The 26255-nt window shown below is 41.6% G+C and overlaps 1 protein-coding gene across 2 annotated transcripts in view; it reads right to left on the bottom strand.

Moving 5' to 3' along the window:
* Positions 1-25926, bottom strand: part of C1QTNF3 (C1q and TNF related 3) — a 118864-nt gene extending 92938 nt beyond the window's left edge. The window contains exons 1-3 of one of the 2 annotated variants that reach the window (XM_089689449.1): positions 25768-25926; positions 13025-13133; positions 8752-8906 (exon numbers count right to left, since the gene is read on the bottom strand). In XM_089689449.1, the coding sequence (XP_089545575.1) occupies positions 8752-8906; positions 13025-13133; positions 25768-25854 (351 nt within the window). In that variant the 5' untranslated portion in view covers positions 25855-25926. Of the gene's footprint in view, positions 1-8751; positions 8907-13024; positions 13134-25569 lie in introns of both variants that reach the window. The other variant, XM_089689448.1, reaches the window with a different exon arrangement.
* Positions 25927-26255: the final 329 nt, after the last annotated feature.

Here is a 26255-nt window from a genome sequence, read left to right as displayed (position 1 = left end):
CCAACACAAAAACTTCTTCGCAGAATATTGTTGCCTTGGAAACCAACTATAAAGTTCTAACACGATGGTACTTGGTTCCGGCGAGAATCGCAAAATACACCCCCAATTACTCCCCTAACTGCTTTAGAGGCTGTGTAGACCTGGGAACGCATTATCACATATGGTGGGACTGCCCAATAGCCCAAACATTCTGGACGGACGTCTTTAACATGATCACCAAATTTAGTGCAGCCCCGCTTCACCCATCCCCTACAATAGCATTTCTCAATCTACGCCCTCCTGGCATAACTACGTCGCAATTCAAACTCATCCTACAAATTACCACTGCAGCCAAGCAGGTTATTGCAAAATCCTGGAAATCCCCCACTTTAAGCATTGCTGCAGTTAAAACTAGAGTAACACAAGCCATGATACATGCAAAGGTGGAAGCCACAATCCTTGACGCAATTCCTAAGTTCCTAAATGTCTGGGTAGAAGGCTTCCTCCCGCAGAACTTTGATGAATCGCTCCTTCTTCCCTGATGTGCAAACCGTGCATTCTTAGCATTAGTATGGCACCACTGTGAACCGAACACACAAAACGCTACCTCTTTCCCTTCCAACCATGGAGTCACTTTCGTCACCCCTCTCTCACCCCCCCCCCTCAGTCCCCCTCTGTTCACCCCTAACTCCCCACGCAACTCTGGAGAGTCCTCATCCCCATCGTTTAATGTCTGTGTGATATGCTACTACTTTTTGACAAGAATTTTCACTTACTTGGCATTACAGGTTGTACTGCTTTGTTTTATTGACTCTCCCTTGATATATAATGCAATTGACACTGAATATACTTTACCCCGCACTTTACTGTTAATATAATGTCTATTGCCTACTGTCAATGTATTCCTTCCTATGTTATAATACCAATAAAAAGTTTGAACAAGAAAAATCTCAGTGGTGAATAAATACCACCAAAATAAAGTTTTATCTGTCTCAAAAAAATTCATATGGGCACAGTGTTGCATGACCGCGCAATTGACATTCAAAGTGTGACAGCACTGAAAGCTGAAAATTGGCCTGGGCAGGAACGGGGTAAAAGTGTCCGGACTTGAAGTGGTTAAGGGAAAGGTTTTTTTTTTTAAGATTTACATATAAAAGAGATCAGATAGGTATAAATATTGTGTTAATATTTTGCAAGTCTTATCTCAATGCCAAGTTTTTAATTCTATAAATACATGGGGCAGACACATTTTCCAATTGAACTCCCTTATGATGAAGGTAAAACAAGTCGAACGCCTGAACACAGTTTTACAATTCTGATATGTGTTAGTAAAACTGTATATATCATCACAACTGTAATGTATCAAGGTGAATTATACTGCATTTTTTCATGACAAATTTGGCTTTAATTTTATGGTAAATTGTAATAGATATCTCCTGATTTTTTTTTATTGATGTTATCAAAGAAAAACTGTCCCAAAATAGTAAAAAATTTATATTTTTTTAAAATTTAGCTGCAATTTTTTTTTTGCTATTACCATAACCTAGCGCCAAAGAACCAAAAATAAATGTTCCTGCTCCTGACGATCACACCAATGCCACATATGTGTATGTTATTTCTTGTTTGTACCTGTAGTAGGATCCAGAATCAATGGTGTGTATTTTGCTTATTTAATGCGAATTCACACATGTACAATGATAAATCGCATGGCAGTTGGAGTGATTCAATGCTCGGGCCGCTCTGTGTTGCTGAAAATCATGATTCAACACAATGCACCACCTCTTTTTTTTGTATCAGCTTTATTTGAAGTGTCAAGAACATACACTTCATTCATTGCAATGTAGGGTGGAGCAACATGCTGTGCTGCCTGACATTGCAGTGTGATTCGGGCCCATGCGCTGAGATAAAATGTAGCATGTTTGCATTTTATTGCAGCATGCTGCAGTGCAGTTCTAGACTGCATTGCAGTGTGAATGGGACACATAGAAAACAATTGCGGTAAAATATCTGTCGCCACACATCATGTGAATTGGCCCTCACCCTCTCGGAAGCATACTAACTTACACTGATATTAACTTAAATTTTTATTTAATCCTACCTAAAATACACTGACCCTGACCTTTGAATCCAGACTTTGTTTCTGACCATGACCTTTGACTCAAACCTTCACCCTAACTCTAACCCTGACACTGGATCAACCTCTTATCTTTTTTTTCTTCTTTATTTTTTTTACACACACTTTTCTATGTATACACTTTTCTTATTTAGCAAGAAGAAAATGATTCCATGTATCTTTTTCTTATTCTAGAGGAGAAACCAACATATGGGTAGGCTACACAGTGATTGATCACTGTAATAGCCAGTCCAAGGCAATCACAGCCCTCAGTTGATCAGAAACTGGGCCTCTCAGTTCCCAGTCATTAGCACAAGACCATGAGCTCTTGGTGAGTGCTCTGTCCCTGTACTGGGAGTGTGCTAAAAAAACAATGCATTGTTTGCATGAATAATATCCTATCTCATCAGTCATTAAAGTGCAAGTCCAGCCAAAACATTTTATTTTTATAGTGTTGGAACAGATTAGAACCACTTTTGTCTTTTTACAGCCATCTGCAGTCCTATTACAGAAATTTCTCTCTACTGTCAAGGTGGGTTCAGACTTCACTAGACAGGAAGAAAGGGAAAGGCTACAAAAGAACAAGGACAGATATAAAAATCTGACAGGGGTTCCAGCCTTTGCCATCTCTATGTAGCACTACCTACCCCCTTACAGGTGGTCCTCTCTCAGGGGGCCGATGAAGTCCCAAGCTTTCCTCATTCCAAGGTTTCTCTGTCTGGAAGCGAGCCCCTTTCCCATCTGGGCCCCCTTCATAGGCTCCTGCATCTCTTCCTCTCTCACATCTTCCACCCAACTCCCTCCTCTCTCCTGCTGAGCAGGCTCAGTTACTCTTAAAGGTGGCCCCTTACAAAGCCTCCTGTTGAGGATTGGCCAGGATCCCCTAACAGTACATAACAGTCACTCCTCAGGTTAACCCCCTGTTTCTAGACCTTTCTCCAAAGTTCTGGAGACAACAGTGAGGACACCCCTAAGTGAAAATGTCCAAATTGGGCCCAATTAGCCATTTTCACTACTCGGTGTCATGTGACTCATTAGTGATACAAGGTCTCAGGTGTGAATGGGGAGCAACTGTGTTAAATTTGGTGTTATAGCTCTCTCATACTGGTCACTGGAAGTTCAACATGGCACCTCAAGGCAAAGAACTCTCTGAGGATCTGAAAAAAAGAATTGTTGCTCTACATAAAGATGGCCTAGGCTATAAGAAGATTGCCAAGACCCTGAAACTGAGCTTCAGCACGGTGGCCAAAACCATACAGCAGTTTAACAGGGCACAGAGCAGTATTCCAACATGATAACGACCCCAAACACACGTCCAAGATGACCACTGCCTTGATAAAGAAGCTGAGGGTAAATGTGATGGACTGGCCAAGCATGTCTCCAGACCTAAACCCTGTTATGGGGCATCCTCAAAGGTGGAGGAGCGCAAGGTCTCTAACATCCACAGCTCCATGTGAAGGTCTGATGAACTCCATGCCCAAGAGAGTTAAGGCAGTGCTGGAAAAGAATGGTGGCCACACAAAATATTGACACTTTGGGCCCAATTTGGACATTGTCACTTAGGGGTGTACTCACTTTTGTTGTCAGCGGTTTAGACATTAATGGCTGTGTGTTGAGTTATTTTGAGGGGACAGCAAATTTACATTGTTATGCAAGCTGTACACTCACTACGTCACATTGTAGCAAAGTGTCATTTCTTCAGTGTTATCACATATAATAAAATATTTACAAAAATGTGAGGGGTGGACTCTTCTGTGAGATACTGTAACTAAGAGATCAGATAGATGCCCTCAGTGTTAATAGTTTTAATTTTGGAGTATCCTACTAAAATCCACAAACTCTAATTCTACAATAAAAATCGAAAAACAACATCCCCATGGCTGGTCATTGGAGATAATGAGCAGAAATGCATGTGCACTTGGCTGTGAAAATATTTTGTGCCTGGCTGTGGGGGGCAAAACAAACGGGGGGACCTGGGAAAAAATACAAGCGGCTCCTCTGGGGGTAGCACTACAGTTGTTTGTGCTCTCCCCTTCAGGAGAGGGGCTACTCTAGCAAACCAAGGGAAGAAGGGAGAATGATGGAAGGAACTGAAAGAGGAAGAGGCTGGGACAGAAACCTGCAAAGAGGAAGGAGTTTGGTGTTTCCCCTTGTTCTTTCCTCCGTGGAGAAGTTTTCAGCATAGTATGGGGATCTTTCAAAAACATACTGAGAGAAGGAGTGGTGTACTAGAGATTAAAGCCACAAGATGCCAGAATGTGAATGCATATATTGCACACTACCTCTTTCATGCCTTGATTTGGAACTATTGATGCCGCTATTTGGAGTTCAATTTGCTGATTAATGCAAGTAAGGACCTTTTATTGCAACTACCAGCCTCTGTGTGATGACCTAATAGGTTTAAATGTGCAGCACAGTCAATACCTGGGTTGTGGAGCTAGTTATGTGTTTTTCTGGTGCAAGCCTGGTCACCTGGGTTTTTGCCTGGACCATGGGTCAAATATGGGTAATCCAGGTGGAGAGTGTTAACTGTGGGGTGACCGGGAGGGAAGAGGTCAAGGACCAACATCCGTGCATGTGACAGAAAATGGTTTGGGCTGAACAACTTGCGACATCCTGCAAACTATATGTGAGGTGGAGACCTGACTACATGTGAGGACCACATGGAAATAGCCAGTGGAGTAGAGATGATCCAGTTCAGGTGGATTCAGTAAAAGCTAGGCTTGTTAAACAGAAAAAAAGTTTCAGACTTTGTTACAGAAACATTTCTCCCTGACAAGAAAAGAAAACACTAATATATTTTGGGAACTTACACAGGTGGCATGAGTAATAGCCTTCAGAGAAAGAGATAACACAACAGTCAGCCATCAATGAAATGTCATTCTAAATAGCATTCCTTGGTATCTTCTAGAATCCAAGGAACAAGCTGATGTCTATTTTTCTAATCTCTAGAAAACAGAATTTATCTTCACCGAATTTATGAATGTGTCATGAACAGAGATAGGTTACAACTGCTAGCCAATCAGAGGCAGGATTTATGGATGTTTATATTTGTAGTCATTACATAAAGTAAATAACTAAATACAACTATACCGATACACATCTTTGATCTGACAGCATTTGTAAAATGTTATATGTGTAATAAATATGTGTAATAAAACTGTTACTAGAAATGGGATTTGCTATAATTTCTGGAAACACAGCTCTGTGGTGACAAAAAACAACATGGAGCATGTAATGAATAGTAGGAACAGCATTACAGGGTTATTCAGCTAAAGATGTGTGTAATCCTATTTAGAAGTCAGAAATAAAAATCTGTTCCATGATTACAAGAATATTTTTGACATCATCATATACAGTCTACTATAGCATTATAATTTTAACTATGACATTGAAACCTCCATATTTGGTCAGTGATGTCAACCAGGAGACCATTCCCTTTGTTGCATTTAGCAACGTGGCTTGGGAGCTGTCATTCTCGATGACTGAGCAACAGAATAAGATGTGTCGGTTTATCATCTTTTGGTGGATCAGCAGGCATTGTTCGTTTTGATTGACAAGACTCTTCCTCACTACCCCTCATGTTCTACATTGTATTGTTATTGTTCTGTCGCATGTTCTGTCCCCCTTTGTAATGTACAGCGCTGAGCGAACTATTGGCGCTTTATAAATACTGTATAATAATAATAATAATAACTATAACTACACTGATGGATGGTGGATTTACAGTAAATTGTGGGATATTTTTGAGGTTTTTAATTTTTTTGTGAATGAGTAGGGGTACTATGTACCCCTCAGGGGCAGACTGACCATTTGGAAACTCGGGCACTGCCCGAGGGCCCGGGGGTCAGTAGGAGCCCCCATGTGATGCCCCTGGTACTTTTTTCATAGGCTTTTTTGAGTTTGGGCAAGGACACAGGGGCCCCATGATCCCTTATTGCCCGGGGGCCCCATGAGTTGTCAGTCTGCCCCTAGTACCCCTTACTTACTCTTGTCGAGGAAGTTGGTATCTGGGTAAAAAGTTTATTTTTAAAAGGGGAGTTCCAGATAGCATTACGTTCCCTTTCTGCAGACCCCTACAGCCACCTGACCAGGGTTGTGGGAAGAGGCCTTTGACCTCATCATCATGGGGAAAAGGTGCTTTGCTGGAGAGTAAGGGTCTGGTATTTGTCGTGCTCGAATAAGGGCCTGGTATGGATTTTTTTGTGGAACAGAATTTTTCTTTTTGCATGGTCCCTCCCAAAATTCATATCAGTCCTGAGGTTCTGGTAGGGGTATATGAGGGACCCCATATTTTGTTTTACCCTCTTTATTTACATTCACCTGTCAGCTGGGATTTATTAGTACTACAGAATTTTTCTAGTTTTAGTTTTAGGGATTCGGTGTAGTGTAAGGTATTATACACTAAGCTACAAGGTGGGTGCTGGAATGAAGTAACTCCTGTGTGCATGCGTTGGAGAAACATCATCAAGCCCTGGACAATCAAGATGGCTGAAGCAGCTGAACAGATGTCAGCACCAGCGAGTGAGCTCGCAGACTACACATCACTGGAGCAGAGGTTAGAATAGTTCCACTTTAAGTTCAGGGTTGGGTTTTAACCACTTGCCTACAGGGCACTTCTACCCCCTTCCTGCCCAGGCCAATTTCCAGCTTTCAGAGCTGTCATACTTTGAATGACAATTGCGCGGTCATGCAACACTGTACCCATATGAAATTTTTATCATTTTTTTTTAGACAGATATAGCTTTCTTTTGGTGGTATTTAATCACCTCTGGGATTTTTATTTTTTCTTAAACCAAAAACCACTGAAAATTTTTTTTAAAAAGTTTTTTCTTAGTTTTGTTATACAATTTTGTAAATAAGTGATTTTTCTCCTTTACTGATGTGCGCTAATGAGGCTGCAGTGATGGGCACTGATATGCTGCACTGATGGACACTGATAGGTGGCACTGATGGGCACTGATGAGGAGGCACTGGTAGGTTGCACCGATGGGCATTGACATGCATCACTGATGGGCACTGAAAGGCAGCACTGATACATGACACTGATATATGGCACTGATAGGCAGCACTGACTAGCACTGATAGGCGGCACTGACTGGCACTGTTAGGCAGCACTGACTGACACTGTTAGGCAGCACTGACTGGCACTGATAGGCGGCACTGATGCGCACTGATAGGCGACACTGACTGGCACTGATAGGTGGCACTGACTGGCAGCACTGATAGGTGGCACTGATTGGCATTGATAGGTGGCACTGACTGGCACTGATGGGTGACATTGAAAGGCAGCTCAGATGGGCACTGATATGTGGCATTGATGTGGCACTGATGGGCACTGGCACGTGGCACTGATGAGCACTGACTGCTGGCACTGATGGACACTGACAGGTGGCACTTCTGGGGCCACACTGATCATCAGGGCACACTGATCATTGGTGCCCTGATGATCAGTGTACATGTCCCCTCCGCGGAAAGCCGAATACTGGCTCTCCTTTCCTCTCGAGCTGTCAGCGTGACAGCTCGAGAGGAGAGAAATGCCAATAACCGGCATTTCCGTGTTTACATGTGATCAGCTGTGATTGGACACAGCTGATCACATGACCGAGCTGGCACCTTTGGCTCTTTCCGTGATCGGTGATTCGCTGTGTCCAAGGGAAACAAATTATAAAGTACTCATGCGCTGGTACATGGTTCCTGCTCGGATAGCTAAAACATATAAAATACAGAAGATTACGGGGATGAGTATTCAGAGAGACCCGTGGGTTTGTTTATTCCACTATACCAACCTCTCAGTGAAACCATACAAGGATATGATGATATACCATGTAATAAATGCAGCAAAAAGATTAATATCGAAATTCTGGCAGGTTCAGGAGACACCAAAAATAAAAGACTGAATACATAGGGTGGAATATATATATATATATATATATATATATATATATATATATATATATATATATATATATATATATATATTTATAGGATGGAGGAACTATTACATATTACAGAGGATAAAATGGAGACATTCAAAAAAACATGGGAAAGTTGGAAAGAGTTCAAAATCTCCAAGAGATATGTGAAGTTGGTAGGAGCCTTGAATGAATAGAAGGAATTAAAATCTTGTCGAATGAAGAGAAAAAAGAAAAATCTTGTTAAATGTAAGGAAAGATGGTAGGAGAAAGAAAGATCTAGAGAAGGAAGTTGGAGGGAGTGATGGAGGAACAGGAGGATTAGGAAGTAAAAGGGAAAAGGAGATAGGGAATATAAAAAGTGGGATAGGGGAGGAGGGGGGATGTAATGGGGAAGGGTTTCGGGGAAAATATAAATTAGAAAATGTACTTGAAATTATGTATATTTTGTTGGTTTTTGTAAGATGAAATTTATTAATAAAGATATAATAAAAAAAACAGGTAAAAAAGTATGTTACAGGGGAAGCAAGACACATACAAATTACTGTGTTAATTTTATTGATAGACTGTATCACACATAATTTTTTTATTTTGCCCGTAGTCACACTTTAAAAAATGTTGCAATTTTTTCTTGATATTGTTGGTGAAAGCAACCAATGTATTATACACTTAGAGATCTAAACATATGTCAGTACAAGCTATAAACATTCTTTGGACATAATGGCAGCAATGAAAATGACTTACCTGCAGTTCAGAAGGAACCCCAGGATATCCTTTTTCTCCTTTGAGCCCACTATGACCACGCTCTCCTCTTGGGCCCATGTCCCCCTTATCTCCCTTTTCACCTTTTGGCCCATCTTGTCCCGTTGCCCCATTGTTTCCATTGTTCCCATGATTTCCTGTATGTCAAATACAATAATGCAAAGTTTTTGTGAAGCACTGCATAATCTGCGATACACATCAGCAAATTTTAGATCACATATTTCTACCAGCTACAAACTAGTGGTTTATTGAACATAAAATAGAGTTTTATTGAAGCTTGGCAGCAGTGTAGAGCATTGCGTTATTACCTTTTATTACTGCAATAACTGCTTTTACCCTGAAAGCAAAACCCAAACAGTCTAATGTACATGCAGACACATTATTTCCATTTATAAATTAAGTCTACAGTGAAGAAGACGCACAAACCATTGCTATGAAAAACATCAGAAGGCCTAACCAGACGATGGGAACAAAATGTGCAGAAAAATGGGAAGAATTTACTTCACACTCTTCATAGAGGAAAAAAAAATAATATAAATTGAGCCTATATAGTTACATTCTGTATGTGTATTGTTTATGTGTGTATGGGTTACAATCAAAGACTTAAAATGGTATTAAACCCAAAACCAAAAATATAATATATTGCAGCTTACCAATCATTAGATGTGGTGGCTGCATTGGTTTTATATTTTTAAGCTTTTCCTCTGTTTTCACCTGGTGATCTAGCCACTAACACCCCTCCTGTACTAGAATGTTCCCACTCTGGATGAAGGAGCACAGGGGGCACCTTTGGGCAGCAGCATTGTTAATCTGGGGGGAGGGGAGTGTTAGATGTACTAGCAGATTTAGACTAATAAATTGAAGCCAAACTCCAGTTAACACTTTATTAGCAGTTAACCTCCTTAGCGGTAATCCCGAGTGTAGCTCGGGGTAAAATTTCTATACCAAGAGCGGTAACCCCGAGCTACACTCAGGCTTACCATGCGGCGCTGCTCTGGGGGTCCCTGCAGCACTTACCTTGTCCTTCGCTCCCGCGATGTGTCCCCTGCAGCGTCCCCGGCCATCTCCTCCGGCCGATGCCGGCATCCGGCTTCTGTGTTCCGGTCCCTGTGACATCGGGACATACGGCGGGAAATTTGAAATTTTTTAAAAATGTCATTTTTGCTGTCATTGCTGTTTCAATGCATTTCACATATATTTTGTCCCTACTGCTTTGTCCTGTGCCCTGCCTGCATTTTGAATGTTCTTTCTGCCTGGAAACTTAGAAAAGTCCATGGCGTCCAAAAAGCCTCCCTTTACGTCAAAAGCGGTTTTAGAACAGCGATAGTAAATCAGAACCACTTGCAGAATTGAGTGATAATGATTCGTGGGGAAATTCGTCATCAGACACTGAAAACGATTTTGCGACTTTGCTCAGCGATGTGCGAATTTGCCTCTGTATTTCAAATTTCAGTGTTTTTGGTTTGATTATAATATTGAATTAAATTTATTATTATTATATTATTATTTTTTATGATTATTTATTAAATTATAATTTATGATTTCGTGTTGCAAATTTTATCATATCCAGAATGTTTAATAGACTCTTGTTCGGACAGATTTCAGTGAGTCATTCCTAAAAATTACAGCCTACAATAAAAAACTACATATTTCCATGCAAAAAAAATGGTACCGCTTTCAGCACAAAAAATCGGAAAGAATCATACCGCCAAGGAGGTTAAAGCAAACAGTTTTTTTTCTCTATTTTTGGAAAAAGGTTTTGCACAAAAAATATAAACTGACCGTTGTAAGCACCTTTGTCAGTGGTAAATGGTTTGTCTCATTCCTCTAACTAATATGCAATAGGAAACAGCGCTTGGAAGGTATCTAACAAGCTGCCAGCACTAGGATTTATGATACCAAATTCATATAATATATTTATAAAAGTGCAGCGCTAAAGACAAAAATCCACTAATTATAAATGATATATGATATTAAACGAAATATGATATTAATTTAAGGTTAATCAAAACGTGCAAAGAAAACACAAGCAGTAAAGTGTAAAATAGAAACGTGAGCAGTCCCAAAAATCCAAAGGAAATTCTGTATCAAAAGTCCAAAAATCAGATTTATCACACACTTCTTCTACAGTGTTCCAAGCTTCTATGACCTTCACACGCCACGTGAACAACCCATATGAACACAACTTACCTTACTGAAAAATATGTGACCATATAAGACACGGGTCTTTATTGTGTGTGTTTTCTTTGCACATTTTGATTAACCTTAAATTAATATCATTTATAACTAGAGGACTTTTTTTTAGTGCTTTTATATATACAGTATGTCATTCCTGTAACTGCAGAACAGCTTGAAAGACAACAAACTTACTGGCCAGATCACCCGGTGAATAAATCGGAAAGAAACATAAAACGAAAGCTAGTGCAGCCACCACATCTAATTGGAAAGCTGCAATATAATAAATATACTGCTTTAAGGTTAGTAAATCAGTAGGTTATCAGGGGTGCAGTTCTGGCATGAGAAAGGAAAGCCCTGTATCTACCAGGATGGCCATTCACACAAAGGGCCATGACATCGAACTAGACATGGTTATCTCCATCCTGAAGGATCCTATAGTGTGCTTGCAGCTTCCGGTGGGAAGGAGGAGGAGGGAAGCCAGCAGCACTGCCTGGGTGGGGGCACACAGGGGCCCTGGACAGTAGAGGGTAAGGTATGGTGCACAGGGAGGGCGATTGGTGAGGTAGGGGGGCAATTACCCCTGATCCCCTGTATGGCAATCTCTACAGCAGCCAAAAGCCAGCAGGAGAGAGAGGAGAAGAAGCCAGCTTTCAGCTGCTGCAGAGCCATACAGGGGATCGGTTCTAGCAATTGCCCACCCAGCCATGCTGATCGCCCAGCTGCCTGGGCCCCCCTGCTGTCCTGGTCCCCGTACAGGAGGACCGGTGGTACCCCCTTATCCACGGTCCTTAATATTGGTGTCCTCTGCTTGCCTTTTTGGGCACAGCTTTCATAGTAAGTTATTATTATTATTATACAGTATTTATATAGCGCCAAAAGGTTTGCTCAGTGCTGTACATTATAGTGAGGGACAGAACATGAGACAATACAGTAACAAAACAAAACACGAGGGTGTCAAGGGCCCTGCTCTTTCAAGCTTACAATCTAGGAGGGAGGGGATAGTGGTACAGGAGGAATTGGCTGTGGTAGGAGGAGTGGAGGAGATCGGCAGTTAGGTGAGGGCAGGGTAGGCTTCCCTGAAGAGATGGGTTTTCAGGGTGCACCTAAAGGTGAGGAGGGTAGGTGACAGTCTGATGGATTGGGGTAGTGAGTTCCAGAGGATGGGGGAAGTCCTGGAGAGGTCCTGCAGTCGGGCGTGGTGGTGGAGACCAGGGAGCTAGAAAGTAGGAGGTCTTGTGAGGAGCGAAGATTACGTGTTGGGTGGTATTTGGGTATCAGGTCGGTGAGGTAGTTTGGGGCAGCGTTATGAATGGCTTTGTACGTCAATGTTAGTAGTTTGAATTTAATGCGTTGGGCAATCGGGAGCCAGTGGAGGGAATGACAGAGGGGGTGGCGGATAAGGAGCAGTTGGTAAGGTGGATGAGTCTGGCCGCTGAGTTCAGGATAGACTGAAGGGGGGATAGTCTGTGTTGGGGTAGGCCAGTGAGAAGGGAGTTGCAGTAGTCCAGACGTGAGATAATAAGGGAGTGAACGAGTTGTTTAGTAGTGTCTGGGGTTAGGAACGTACGTATTTTGGAGATGTTGCGGAGATGGAGCCTGCATGAGTTTGCCAACGATTGGACATGGGGTTGGAAGGACAGGTTTGAGTCTAGAATGACACCTAGGACTTTGGCTTGCGGGGTGGGACTGATGGTGGCGTTGTTGGTCGTGATGGAGGGGGGGGGGCACAGGCTGGGGGAAAAATCAGGAGCTCAGTTTTGGAAAGGTTCAATTTGAGGAAATGGAGTGACATCCAGTCTGATATGTCATTCAGTAGGTGGGTGATATGGGCGGAGACTGAAGTTTGTATATATGTAAGGACTTTGGCTCTCTTCATAAACCTATCTTAAGAAAATGTCTAGGATGTCATGTCTACTGGAAATGCTAGTAGAATGTCAACATTTGGAATCGCCGACCCCGAAGAAGTATGCAAATCCAGACTTTTGACATTACTCACTGAATACTTGCCTAGCGGGTCCTATATTTTTCTCAATACATTTTCTCTTTAATAACACTTTATTTACCATGCTGTCATTACCTGGTATACCAGGCGGTCCAGGTAAGCCAGGTGGGCCAGCAGCTGGTTGATGATATCTATATCCAAAATCCCCTCTGCAGCAGTTATTGCAGTCCGGCTGTTGTGGTGTCTGATGTAAAGAAAAGCATATTATTATTATTAATTAGTGGATAGAAGGCAAAGGACACAAAAATGGCAATGAGCTCGGGTGGTGCAGGTGGGCTAGGATGGGGGGCAATCACATGCATCAACAATTGCCATCGACAAAGACAAACAATGAGTATGAAATCTGACATGGTACAGACACACAATGACAAGCTCTGATCACTAAAACATAATCTGTTTTAGGTGGTTATAACAGACACTACCTGCCAAATATCCTGTCTACATGCAGCAAGCCTTTGCATCTATCAAAACTCACTTTTCTACAGCTTCAATTTTTTCTTTACATCCATCAACTATTAGACATGTGCAAAACAAAAAAAATTGTTTCGTTTCGATTCAAAATCTAACAAATTTTGTGTAGGTGGATTCAGTAAATTCGTTCAATTTGTTTTCGGGATTCACTTCAGTAATTCATATTCGAATTCAATTAGAAAACATTTTGACCAAATTCGAAAAGTCGTTCACATATTCGAAATTGGTTCAAACAAATTCAAAATTGATTCAACAAAATTTGAAAAAAAAAGATTTCAACTGAATTCGAAAAAATTTGACCGAATTTGAAAAGATAAGCTGGCCATACACGTGTAGATTTGAAAATAAAAAAAAATATAAAAGTCAGCGGCTACAAAAACTGTAGATGCTGACTTTTAAAAAACGGACACTTACCTGTGCCTCAGTCCTGCTGTATCCCCCCCCATCCTCCCACAGCCATTTCATTGTCTGCCCTATATTCTCAGCGCCGGCATCTTCAGTGTGGGCATCCGATTATGACAGCTTGCGGCATCACTGCTCACTGTGCATGAGCGAGTAGCGCTGGGCTTTGTGAATGGTCCCATAGAAAACTACGGGGGGAGTGAGGACAACTTCCACTTCCAGTCGCCTAGGCGATCGCAGAGGAAGTGGGAGCGGGTACCTGTCAATGTTGGGTACCTTCTCCTCCCCGCTCCCCAAAGGTGCCAATCCTTAACGGGGAGCAGGGGACCAGTCCTTAAAGCGGAACTTCCCATTTTGGATGGAGCTCCACTTTAAATTGGTTTTCGAATGTTTGTTCAATTTTGTTTTTGAATTCTAATTTGTTTTCGAATCGAATTTTGGACAAATTTAGTTTCGTTATTTTGGATTTGTTTATATTTGTTATTTCTGTAATTTGAAATTCTGATACATCGCAATCTCTGAATAATGAAAAAATGTGTCCGAAATTCGATTTGGAACAAAACGCATCGCACATATCTATCAACTTTATACTGACAGACACTGGTGGATAAATAAAGCAAAATACCAACATAATCAGATGTCTATGTAGTGCAAAACCAGCGGTCTTTTACTTGGCACAGAAATTGCAATTCTTTAATCGTGAGACCTAGTCCTGCAATTCTGGATGTAGACTATGAATAAGAATGTATGTGCGATAAATGAAATAAACAGATACGGGAGCTTATACATGAAGAAGTGATTTCATATTACATATTTTTCCTACAGTGTATCGTTGCTCCTGACTTCACTGTCTTGCTATGCAGCAATATTAAGACACTTTCTTAACACTGTCACAACAGAGCAAATGATGGGGTTGTGAGTTCCAGTATTGCATGAGCCAGCATTGCTAAAGATCAAGGGAGTATCAATTTTTTTACATTGCAGCGCTACCCCCTTGGGGGTTGCTAAGGTTTTGGGTCCCCCTATAGTCCTGCACAGACAGGTAATCTGCATTTTCCACACAAGCTTGCATCCAGAGTCAGAAATCTGTCCTTGAGCTTTGTTTTTTTATTAAGGGGGTTCAGAACCGGGATAGGGTAAGGAGCTATAGGATGTCCAAGGGAACTGAAGAACAAAGGACAACTTCCGGGAACTATTCCCAAGCTTTTCCTTTTGTAGCACAGCATCTGTTGGAGAGCTAGCCAGTATCTCCTTAACCCCTTGGCGCCGGCAACTCCCGGCCCTTTAAGGGTTTCAGAAGCCAGGAGGTGGGACGGGGTTTAGGGTCATGTGACCACCTTGACATGCCGTCACGGCGGTCACATGATCGGGAAAGGTTTCGATCGAAAGAGGAGATAGGGACCTTTCTCTGAGTACTGCAGGGCACGCACTCTCAGCACATGTTTTTTTTTAATAGAACGCAAATGTGCGGCCGCTCGTCATCTAGGCCCAGACGCTGGGAGGCCGCACATTTGCATTCGGCTGGCGACAAGAGGTTAATGTACCACTCCAGACCCTAGATGAAATCCTCCTCTTCACCCAGAAATCTGGAGGTATTCCTAAGCAGGGGATCCAGCTTGTGTCCCTTTAGTGAAGTGAACAGTCACTAGTAGGGTCTAATCTGGTTTCCCACCAGAGTAGCCCTTCCCCTATCTGCCCAGGGGGTGCAGGTGTACTCACTCAGATCCTCTCCTGTACCACTGGTGGGTTGGCTGCTACTACCAGGTCTATCAGCTGGGCTGCTCCTTCTCTGCCATACAGGTGGTCCCCTCTCAGGAGGCCGGTGAGTTCTGAGCTTTCTCCCTTTCCAGCTCCAGGCCTGCAAGTAGGCTTCATCCCACTGGGCCCTGTCATAGCCACCTTCCTCAACCTCACATCTTCCTCTCACTCTTCCATCCAACTCTCCTTCAGCTGAGTAGGCTCTAACACTATTAAGGGTGCCCAGCCCCTTTTCAACCTTCTGTTGGAGATTGGCTGAAATCCCCCAAGAGTGCAAACCAGCCACTGCTCAGATCCACCCACTGTCTCTAGACCCTCCGTCAAAGCTCTAGAGCAGGGGAGAAATTCCAGAGAGGCTGACCTGCAGAGCCATTCAGCTCCTGACCCAATTTTGACCCTCTGGCTATTGCACCCAGGCTGCTACTCAACCCTCCTGACTAACCATTAGGATCTAGCTCCCCCTAGCTAACTAGGAGGGGGCTACAACATAAACAGAGATAATCCTTCATGCATGACAGGAGAGCAGAGTAGTGTTTAGGTGTCTAATCATTACATTTCTAGCAGAACAATAGAGGACCCTTCACATAAACTCAATGAAAAGTAATATAGTAAAAAAATAAGGTACTGTATATAGTATAAAATCAATGCTTAGTCCAGCACAGGATGTAATGCTTTATTTGGCACAAAATAAAATATTCTAACACAATTTTCATCCAGGGCCCCCGCTAGCTTTAAATAAATAAATAAATAAATATATATATATATATATATATATATATATATATATACATATACACTGTATATATATATACTCACCGGCCACTTTATTAGGTACACATGTCCAATTGCTTGGTAACACAAATTGCTAATCAGCCAATCACTTGGCAGCAACTCAATGCATTTAGGCATCTACACATGGTGAAGACAACTTGCTGAAGTTCAAACCAAGCATAAGAATGAGGAAGAAAGGGGACTTTGAACACGGCATGGTTGTTGGTGCCAGATGGGCTGGTCTGAGTATTTTAAAAAAACTGCTGATCTACTGGGATTTTTACACACAACCAACCATCTCTAGGGTTTAAAGAGAATGGTCTGAAAAAGAGAAACTATCTAGTGAACAGCAGTTGTGTGGACAAAAATGCCTTGTTGATTTCAGAGGTCAGAGGAGAATGGACAGACTGGTTTGAGATGATAGAAAGGCGATAGTAACTCAAATAACCACTCATTACAACCAAGGTATGTAGAGTACCATCTCTGAATGCACAACACTTAGAACCTTGAAGCAGATGGGCTACAGTAGCATAAGAGCACCCCAGGTTCCACTCCTCTCAGCTAAGAACAGAAAACGGAGGCTACAATTTGCACATGCTCACCCAAATTGGACAATAGAAGATTGGAAAAACATTGCCTGGTTTGAAGAGTCTCGATTTCAGCTGCGACATTCAGATGGTAGGGTCGAAATTTGGCATAAACAACGTGAAAGCATGGATCTATCCTGCCTTGTATCAACGGTTCAGGCTGCTGATGGTGGTGTAATGGTGTGGCCAGGGGCAGACTGACAACTCATGGGGCCCCTGGGCAATAGGGGATCATGGGGCCCCTGTGTCCTTGACCAAACTCAAACAAAACCTATGAAAAAGGTACCAGGGGCATCTCATGGGGCCTCCTACTGACCCCGGGCCCTCGGGCAGTGCCTGAGTTTCCAAATGGTCAGTCCACCCCTGGGTGTGGGGAATATTTTCTTGGCGCACTTTGGGCCCCTTAGTACCAACTGAGCATTGGTTAAACACCACGGCCTACCTGAGTATTGTTGCTGACTATGTTCATCCCTTTATGACTACTGTGTATCCACCTTTCTTTCTTAAACATGACAATGAGTTCACTGTACTCCGATGGCCTCCACAGTCACCAGATCTCAATCCAATAGAACACCTTTGGGATGTGGTGGAATAGAAGATTTGCAACATGGATATGCAGCCGACAAATCTGCAGCAACTTCATGATGATATCAGGTCAATATGGACCAATATCTCTGAGGAATGTTTTCAACACCTTGTTGAATCTATGCCATGAAGAATTAAGGCAGTTCTGAAGGCAAAAGGGGGTCCAATCCGGTACTAGCAAGGTGTACCTAATAAAATGGCCGATGAGTGTATATACTGTATTACATGTATATATATATTGTCAGGAAGCCAGTTTCAACTAATATTGACAGCAGTAAACCATGTATGAGACAGATACAAGAAACAGTCCAACGGGTTTGTCCTGCACTTTTTTTTCAGCAAGGCAGCAAACATAATTTTAATGCAAGAGGGATTTTTACATCCAGTATATAACATAAAACAGACAAAACCTTTGCTCATCCAAGCTACTATCTAAACTCAGCTCACCAATGTGCTTCCTGATGGGTTCTCTAACACAAACAGGCAGCACTTGTACCTTTTTTCTGGTGTTCTGTCAACAGTCAGCCTTTTCACAAAGCAGCATTTTCCCACAGCAGAGAGAGAGAGAGCTCTGGGCATCAGTCAGCTCACATATATAAAAGCCTGTGCATAGGTGAGACTAATTAATAGAGCCTGGCTACCAGGTAAGATGTGGACCTCGGAATGGAAACTTTATCTACCCAAAGCTCTCCAAAACCTTGGGGCTCTTGAACCAAGAACAGAACTTATTATTAAGATTCCGGAAAAGCATCTCCACATCAGAAAAACCCAGGTAGATGTTATACAGATGTTTTGGTAATTATATTAGCAAGTTATGCTAATAAAATTCTCCTGTGGCCAATTTAGAGTCTATGTCATACAGTGCAGTGTATTTTTTGGGGTTCAAGGAAGGGTTGTGAGGGCAGAAGATGCAGAAGTCCCATACAAGGGTCAAATATGCAAATTATGATTCTTGTAATGAATGAGATAATGTACAGAAGTACCGACTTCAAATACATTTTTGTAAAATATCTGGGATTTGGCCAAACCATATATGTGCTGATTAAATGTATAGTGCAGATGCATGGCAGTCCTCCACTTGACAACTCACTTGGGGATACCCACCAAAAAAAATCTAACACGTGCGGATTGACAGATACGATTGTATTAAAAGTTTATTTTACTCAAGGTACTCTGCATCCAACAAGTATCGTGGGAGCCATAAACTCCATATAGATTTCAAGCATATGAACATTATGCAAATATAGTGTAATCAGCAGCTACCTCATATATCACAGCAAGGCCATGAATGTATGCTACTTAGGCAGTCAATATGGTTAATATTCATTTGTATTAAGGATGTTCCCACATGGAGTATCTTCTCAAAGGGCAAAACTAGTTGATTCTCAGCATGTGGCCTCAAGTGTCCTCAAAGTTAGTGTGATTCATTGATGCCATAATGTTCATAATACCCTGTGGATATCCGACGGGTGTGTGTTTGTAACTAGGCTACCAGATCAGAAAAGCCTCACTTGCTAGTCATAATTTAATGACTGAATGCCAGGCGATTGTCAAGGGATGTACTTTTCATAAAAACTATTTTGGTTATAATGAAATTAAAAGCTTTATATTGCATTCCTACAACAAAATAGACTGAATGCATATTTTTAATGCCCCTAAAATTCTGGTATCTCCTATCCAATTTAAGGCTGATATGTACATCTTTTCACTTTATTCTAGTTCCATTCATTCTCAAATGTTAGCACATGATTCATACAGTCGTCCATGACCACTATGTTTGACCATGCCATCAAAAAATACTGATAAACAAATAAAAATGAATAAAAGTCCCAAGTGAAGTGTCCTTTGGTATAAACAAAAGTGATGCAGCTGTATTGACCAGCCATCATAAAGTGAAGTGACATCAGTGAGAGAAAAGCATCCATGACTAGATTGTAAGCTCCAAGGAGCAGGGCCCTCCTAACCCTCTTGTATTGAACTGTACTGTTGCTGTATTGTCTCCCTTTATATTGTAAAACGCTGAGCAAACTGTTGGCGCTATATAAATCCTGTATAATAATAATAATGACAATCCTCCACCACTATGCACTCGCGAGAAATACAATAAAACCAGGCCTTAAAACACAGAAATCCCTCTGGGGAATGTATGGCTTCTCCGCTATAGAAGTATCATGCGATCTTGCAGTATTGGGGCAGCATGGTGGCTAAATGGTTAGCACTTCCACCTGGCAGTACTATGGTCGTTGGTTCAAATACCAACCACGTCACCACCTGCCTTCAATTTGCATATTCTCCCTGTGCCTGTGTGGGTTTCCTCCCACACACCAAAGACATGCTGGTAGGTGAATTGGATCCTGTCTAAATTGGCCCTAATATGTGTATGTATGAATGTGAGCTAGGGACCTTAGATTATATGCCCCTTGAGGGTTAGGGACTGATGTAAATGTACAATATATATGTAAAGCGCTGTGTAAATTGATGGTGCTATATAAGTACCTGAAATAAATAAATATTGGATCCTCACTACATTGACCCTCACAAGAAAGGTCAAAATATTTGCCTATGTGATAAATCAGATCTGTACATCCTCGGCTTGGTCATCCCAAATAAAATCCTGATAATCCTGTAGATAATCCCAAATTATCTACAGTCCTGAACTGGTGGAATGGAAAATGTGCCTTGTTTGGAAAAAAGAGGCAGAGGTGTATTGAGGATACCCTTATGCAGCAAAGCAAACCAAAAAATGGGATTTGTTGGCTGTCTCGACATTAACTACATGACATTTCTGGGCTTTAGTTAGATTTGAGTATGTTTGTGTATGACAGATGTAAGATTTGTGCCAAGTGATTTTGAAAGAGGATAAATTCAGATTGTCTTTTACATGCACAACGTGCTAGTTCCTTGACTGTTTTTAATGGTTTCTCCACAGGAATATTTTATTTTATGTGTGGTGCAGTTGGATAGAAGCAGCGCCAAGGATGCAGCAAACAGGGAGGGGGTTAACTACTGTGTCCACAATGCATAAAAGTGTCAAAGTATGAATACACGTTTAAATATCAAGTTTACTTTGATAATAAAAACTGCAATAACCCACCCTCCCTTGCTTGTCAACCTAAACTAACCTAGAAACCCAGCTACTTGACGTACCCTAGCAGGAAAGCTGGCCTTCTGTGGTATTTTCCCTCTCTGGGCTAAACATCTGAATTTGAATGAGACCATACTCAGGACCGGAGCTAGACTATTTTGCGCCCTAGGCAAGACCAATTACTTCCACCACCCCCTCCTCTCCAGTAGGTATATTATGAGTATCCCTCTCTCCTTTCCTCTAGGTGTATTATGAGTATCGGTCTCTCCTCTCCTTTAGGTATATTATGAGTATCCCTCTTTCCTCTCTCTCCTCCTCCCTGTTAGGTTAGAGGGAGTTCTTCTCCCTCTAACCTTATCTCCCTTCAGTCCCCTGAATGCAGACTCAGAGCTGGTGAACAGGGTGACATGGGAGTATGCACAGCCAGAGGTGAGGGATGGATGCTGCCAGCCGGGTACCTGCTCTGTTAGCGCCCGCCATCCTCCTCTCCCCCTCCAGTGCAGAAGCTGGGCAGACCAGTGATGCTCTTAGAGTGTCCTGGGACTGGGGGTCAGGGGGCTGTGTGTGCCCTTGGGCTCGGTGTGATGGTACGCTGTGTAGGTGGCTGCTACAGATTCCAGACCATGCTCTCTTCTACTCCCCACTTCTCCAAGCCTGGCTACTTCCTAGATGGGGTCAGGGTCAGCAGTGCCACAGGGCTCTAATTACAAGGCGAGGTGCACAGACAGGAAGGGGGATGTCACTGGGCACACCCGGGGACTGGGAGACAGACCAGGGACAGGAAGGCTTTGTGCATGGGGTGGGAGTGATCACTATCAGCCCAATCGCCATTCTACCGGGACCAGCTGTCTATGCAGCAGTGCTTCGGCAGCAGTGGGAAGCCAGCTGAGTGTTAAGAGAGTAGATAAAACAGCAGCTATTGTTGCGCCATATGCGGCAGTGCGCCCTAGGTGGCTGCCTAGTCTGCCTAGTGGCAGCTCCAGCCCTGACCATACTACAAGAGTTGACAAACTTGTAGTACATCCCCATTCAAGTCTATGGGTGCTCGCTGTGCCCGTTGTCCAAAAAATGTGTGCCTAAAAATTAACATCATAGGACACAGTGGGGGTTATACTATAGAAAGTGAGCAGTTGGGTGGGGGTTTTATAGGTTAGTTCAGGTTAAGAGTTTAGGAGGAAGGTAGACTAGTGCAATATTTTTTAAAAATGTTAATTTGTCATTTAAGGATGAGAGGGATGAGAGCAATATTGACTAAATAAGTATGGATCAACCTCATATTTAGCAAGTAACTGTAGCACTCTCCCCAAATAGGCTGCTGAGAATGTACCCTGATCTCCCTCTATAGCTCAGAGGCTGCCAGTCACACAAGCTCAGTCTCGCACAGCGACAATTCACGTTCAATTTAGAGGCTGTCTTTTTAGTATTTATTGATGAAGATCTTCAACAGGAGAGGGGTTTAGGGTCACAGGATACTCCAAACCTATCAGCAGTACAATACGAGGACATACTTCTATCTATTTTTTCTATTTTTCCAATAGCAGTTTTTAACAGGGAATGGCCAGTACATTTAGGACCCTACAACAGCAGTCCATATAGTAAACCTCTGGCACTTACGTAGTTCCCCTCCAGCACTTGCACAACTAATAGTTCCCAGCAAGGCCTATACTCACAGTGTCCCAGGAACCATCTACCATACCAGAATCCACAGGTAGATCCTCAGTGAGGATGGCAAAAAATAATCAATCTCCTTTTCCATTGTCCCCTCTCCCCTTCTTTCTTCTTTCTTGTGCAACTTGAGGGAAGGTTATGAGGATCACCTTATTTTGCTATGTCACCCTCCAGAGTTGGAGTTTATCCTGCTTGATTTTTTCTCAGAACGCTTATGTATATTGGAGATGATGATTTATTGACATGCTACCTTTCTACCTTCTATATGAAGTACTCTGTAACCAACTCTGCTTTTATGTATTGTGGAATACTTAGTTCAATGACTCCCAGGGGTTTATTTACTAAAGCTGGAGAGTCCAAAATCAGACTCCCTTCTGCATAGAAACCAATCAGCTTCCAGGTTTCATTGCCAAAGCTTCATTGAACAAGCTGAGGTTAGAAGCTGATTGGTTTCTATGCAGAAGGGAGTCTGATTTTGGACTCTCCAGCTTTAGTAAATAAACCCCCCAGTGTCTAATGTGCTTCACTGTGTCTAGTGTTGCAGCTGTTATGTTTTTATTGCTAAATAAAAATGCTGCTGTTAAAAAAAAGATCCTTCTCAAGACCAGGACTTAAAGACAGTGCCCTCCAAGTATAATCATTTGGCAATTTTCTCCAGGCCCCCAGCCAATCCAATGCTGAGGCCCAGACTGCAGTCTCTTGTCTTATTGTTTCTTCTCCTAGAGGAAACAGCCCCAGGAGGACTGGAACCCTCTGGGATTAAGAAATAACACCCTACTCAGGCCTCTCCATTAATAACCTCCTTGGCCATCTTCTTCCAGGGATTGGCTGGGGCATGATAAAGACTCAACTGCTCATTTGAATCTCCATGTTCTATATGCTGGAGGCATGTTTCAGCAGCAAGTGGGAGGAATCAAACTCTCAGCTTGGGAAACTCTGAACAGATCAAAACAATCAATCACTGCTCCACTCACTACAGTAGAGGCAAAAACTAAATTTAATCTAGCTGCCTAACTAGCAGAGGGCTCTACACAATATTTATAGATTAGGAATACTGTGGAAAGTCATTGGTCTTGTTTTGTTGGAAGATCCTGATATACTTTCGATATACAGACTTAAAGCCGCACTCTGGGCTGCTGTGTAAATTTACCCATGCAGTAGCTCCCCCACCCACACTGCATAGGCTGAATGCTTGTTTGGCCAAGGTGAAAGGGATGATTACAAATACAATTTCCATCACTCCTGCAGGCTTCTACTCTCCATGCAACCAGCAACCCAAAGGCCCATCTGGTACAAAGTCATCACGTGCCATGAAGGACTAATGTGGCAAGGTGGTATACACCATTGTTGCATTGTAGTTATGTTATATGGTCTTTTTAGATACAGGGGGAGTGATTTACTAAAGGCAAATAGAATGTGCACTTTGCAAAGGGCAGTTGCACTCAGCAAGGACATTTGCTCCAGAGCATAGTAGATGAGGGGAAGCTCTGCTGCTTCCATCATCCAAGCATGTGCAAGCAAAAATGCTGTTTTTTTATTATCCTTTCATGTGATTGAGTATTTTTTGCAAAGCCTTACCTCATTTAGAAAATGACCTTGCAAAATGCAACTACACTTGCAAAGTACAGAGCCTTTAAAAAATCAACCCAATTACTTACAAGCAGAGTTCTTTAAGAAGCCTCACCATCAGTAATTAGTAAAGCAAAAATCCAGCTTAAATAACAACATACAAATTACAGTAATAGCCCCTTAAAAATAAAAAAAGAAAAACAGCTTTTGATGCACTATTCACCTTCATGTACCTATATTTGACCTGGTATCAGCTTCTTGCAGTCCCTCCACAGCAGGGCTTTAGTGTGAAAGCAGCACAAGGAGCCAATAAGTTCACATGCTGAAAAGAAGCATGCTGATAGGAGGAAAAAGCAGAGTGACCGAGAGATGAGCTCATCACTGTGTTGTTTCCCTTTTCAATGTCAGCAATAGACTGGGGCAAGTCCAGAAAAACCTAGGCTTAGAGGAAGTGGATTAAGTAATTCTGGCTGAAAAAAAGTATTGAGGGTGAAATCTCGTAACAAATCTAGTTTTGTTATTTTAATTACTATTTATTTTTACATTATTTTTGACTGGAGTTCTGCTTTCTTGATGTATTAATGAGTACACATTGCAATAATTTGTGACATATATCTGCCTAGTATTCAGATGGAATATTTTAGACTATTGCTGATTGCTCCAATTTATTGTGGCCATCCATCTCAATAGAGAGTCACACGATGAGCATGTGTAAAGGTCATCTTCCATGACTAAATTGTAGCCTTTTGTGATCTTGTATGAAATGCAATACCATCACATATTTGTAACACGATTCTTCATTAGATGCGAATGAAAGCGTAGAAAACAGCAAATATCAACAGTCATGGGGCTAGCAGAGATGTAAATATATTTCCCATTATCTAATTTGTTTTTGAAATGAGTAGGCTTTTTCTGAGTTCTTTCAAAATGTCTTTTAGCAAACCCCTTCCTTCCCAAGGTATATAATTCATGTGTAATGCTAGTTTGAACTATGTGAGCTGAACAAATGAAATATTCACAAGTGCTAAAAGCAACAATGGCGAAGACAAAATAGAATGCCTGGGGGCCTCTAAATGCATGAAATATAGCAAAGAATCTTCACAAGCAGTATTAATAAAACTGCAGAGGAAAGGAGAAGGTAGAGAGATAAAAGAAAATAATAAAGGAGAAAAAGAGAAAAGAAAAGAGAAAAAAAGAAAGAAAGGGAACTGAAAGAAACATGTAAATTAGAAAAAAATGAAAAGGAAGAAAAGAAACTAAAATAAATTGAAATAAATAAAAGAAAAAAAAGAAAACAAAAGAAAAAAGTAAAAGAAAAGAAACAAGAAAAAAAAAGAAAATAAAAAAATCAAGGGTGATTAAAAAAAAAAAAAAGAAAAAGGGAAAAAGCAAAAGTGGAAACTTAAAGGTAGAAGAGGACAACATGAATAAAATGAAAGGCATTAGGGAAAAATCTAATAACATAAAATATAAACATCTGAAATACCATACAAGAATTTTAACGTCTACAACATTATATATTAATATATTCATACTTCAGTTGTTAGGTTTATCACTAAAACCAAAATGTATGTTGTATATAAAATCAAGCAGTTCTAAAGTTACTTGCAACTCCAATTTTTATACTAAATTGAAAAATAAAGCATGTGTCAATTATGTTTTTTTTTTCAAAGCACCAATATAAATAAAATAGTAAGTATGTGGAGAACATAAATGCAGAGTACCTGGACTCTGGGTGAGGTTTGCTCTAGATCATCTACCTCTTGTTTCTGCAAAACCTCATCTGTGGAGGTACTAATGGAAAATGTCTCAACCAGTAGATTCCGCTCTCCTACCACTTCCCTGGTGGGTACATTACTGCCCATCCGTTGTTGATGACTCCCAACTATACGGGCAACCGGTTTATTAGTTCTTCTCCTCACCTCCGTCTGTTCATCTTGACATAAACAAAATGGCAGTGCAACCCAAGCCAGCAGGCAGAAGAGGACGCTAAGATGCATTGAAGCCATACAGAATCCAGGCACCAGGAGAGGTGCAGCTTGCTTGTTCGGACAGCAATTGGAAAAGTGTTCTTTTACAAAGTTTTATACTGAAGGCGCTTGGGAAAGAAAAAAAAAAAAAAGCTTAACAGAAAATCTGCCATGTCTCAAGGAAAATATTAGTCATCCCTCTACTATGACCAGAGAAATTGATTTCAGGACTCATTTAACATACCATCATGGTTCTAGTTCAGGATATTTATAACCGTAACACCTTTCCTAATTTATTTTTTGCAGATTTTTTTTTCTTGGCCCCAAGGTTTACAAAAACAAATTGTGATGAGAAATTGTGACCCTGGAACGAATGGGTTTTTGTGCCCCATTAGACATGGAAATTCTGCGAAGGGAGAGCGCACAGATTGGAGGGAGCA

The sequence above is a fragment of the Staurois parvus genome, unplaced genomic scaffold (assembly GCF_062004578.1).
Source record: "Staurois parvus isolate SC_StPar_1 unplaced genomic scaffold, SC_StPar_1.0 ptg000475l, whole genome shotgun sequence".
Classification (NCBI taxonomy): domain Eukaryota; kingdom Metazoa; phylum Chordata; class Amphibia; order Anura; family Ranidae; genus Staurois; species Staurois parvus.
The sequence above is the reverse complement of the archived record's forward strand: the minus strand, read 5'-3'. Positions and strand labels throughout refer to the sequence as shown.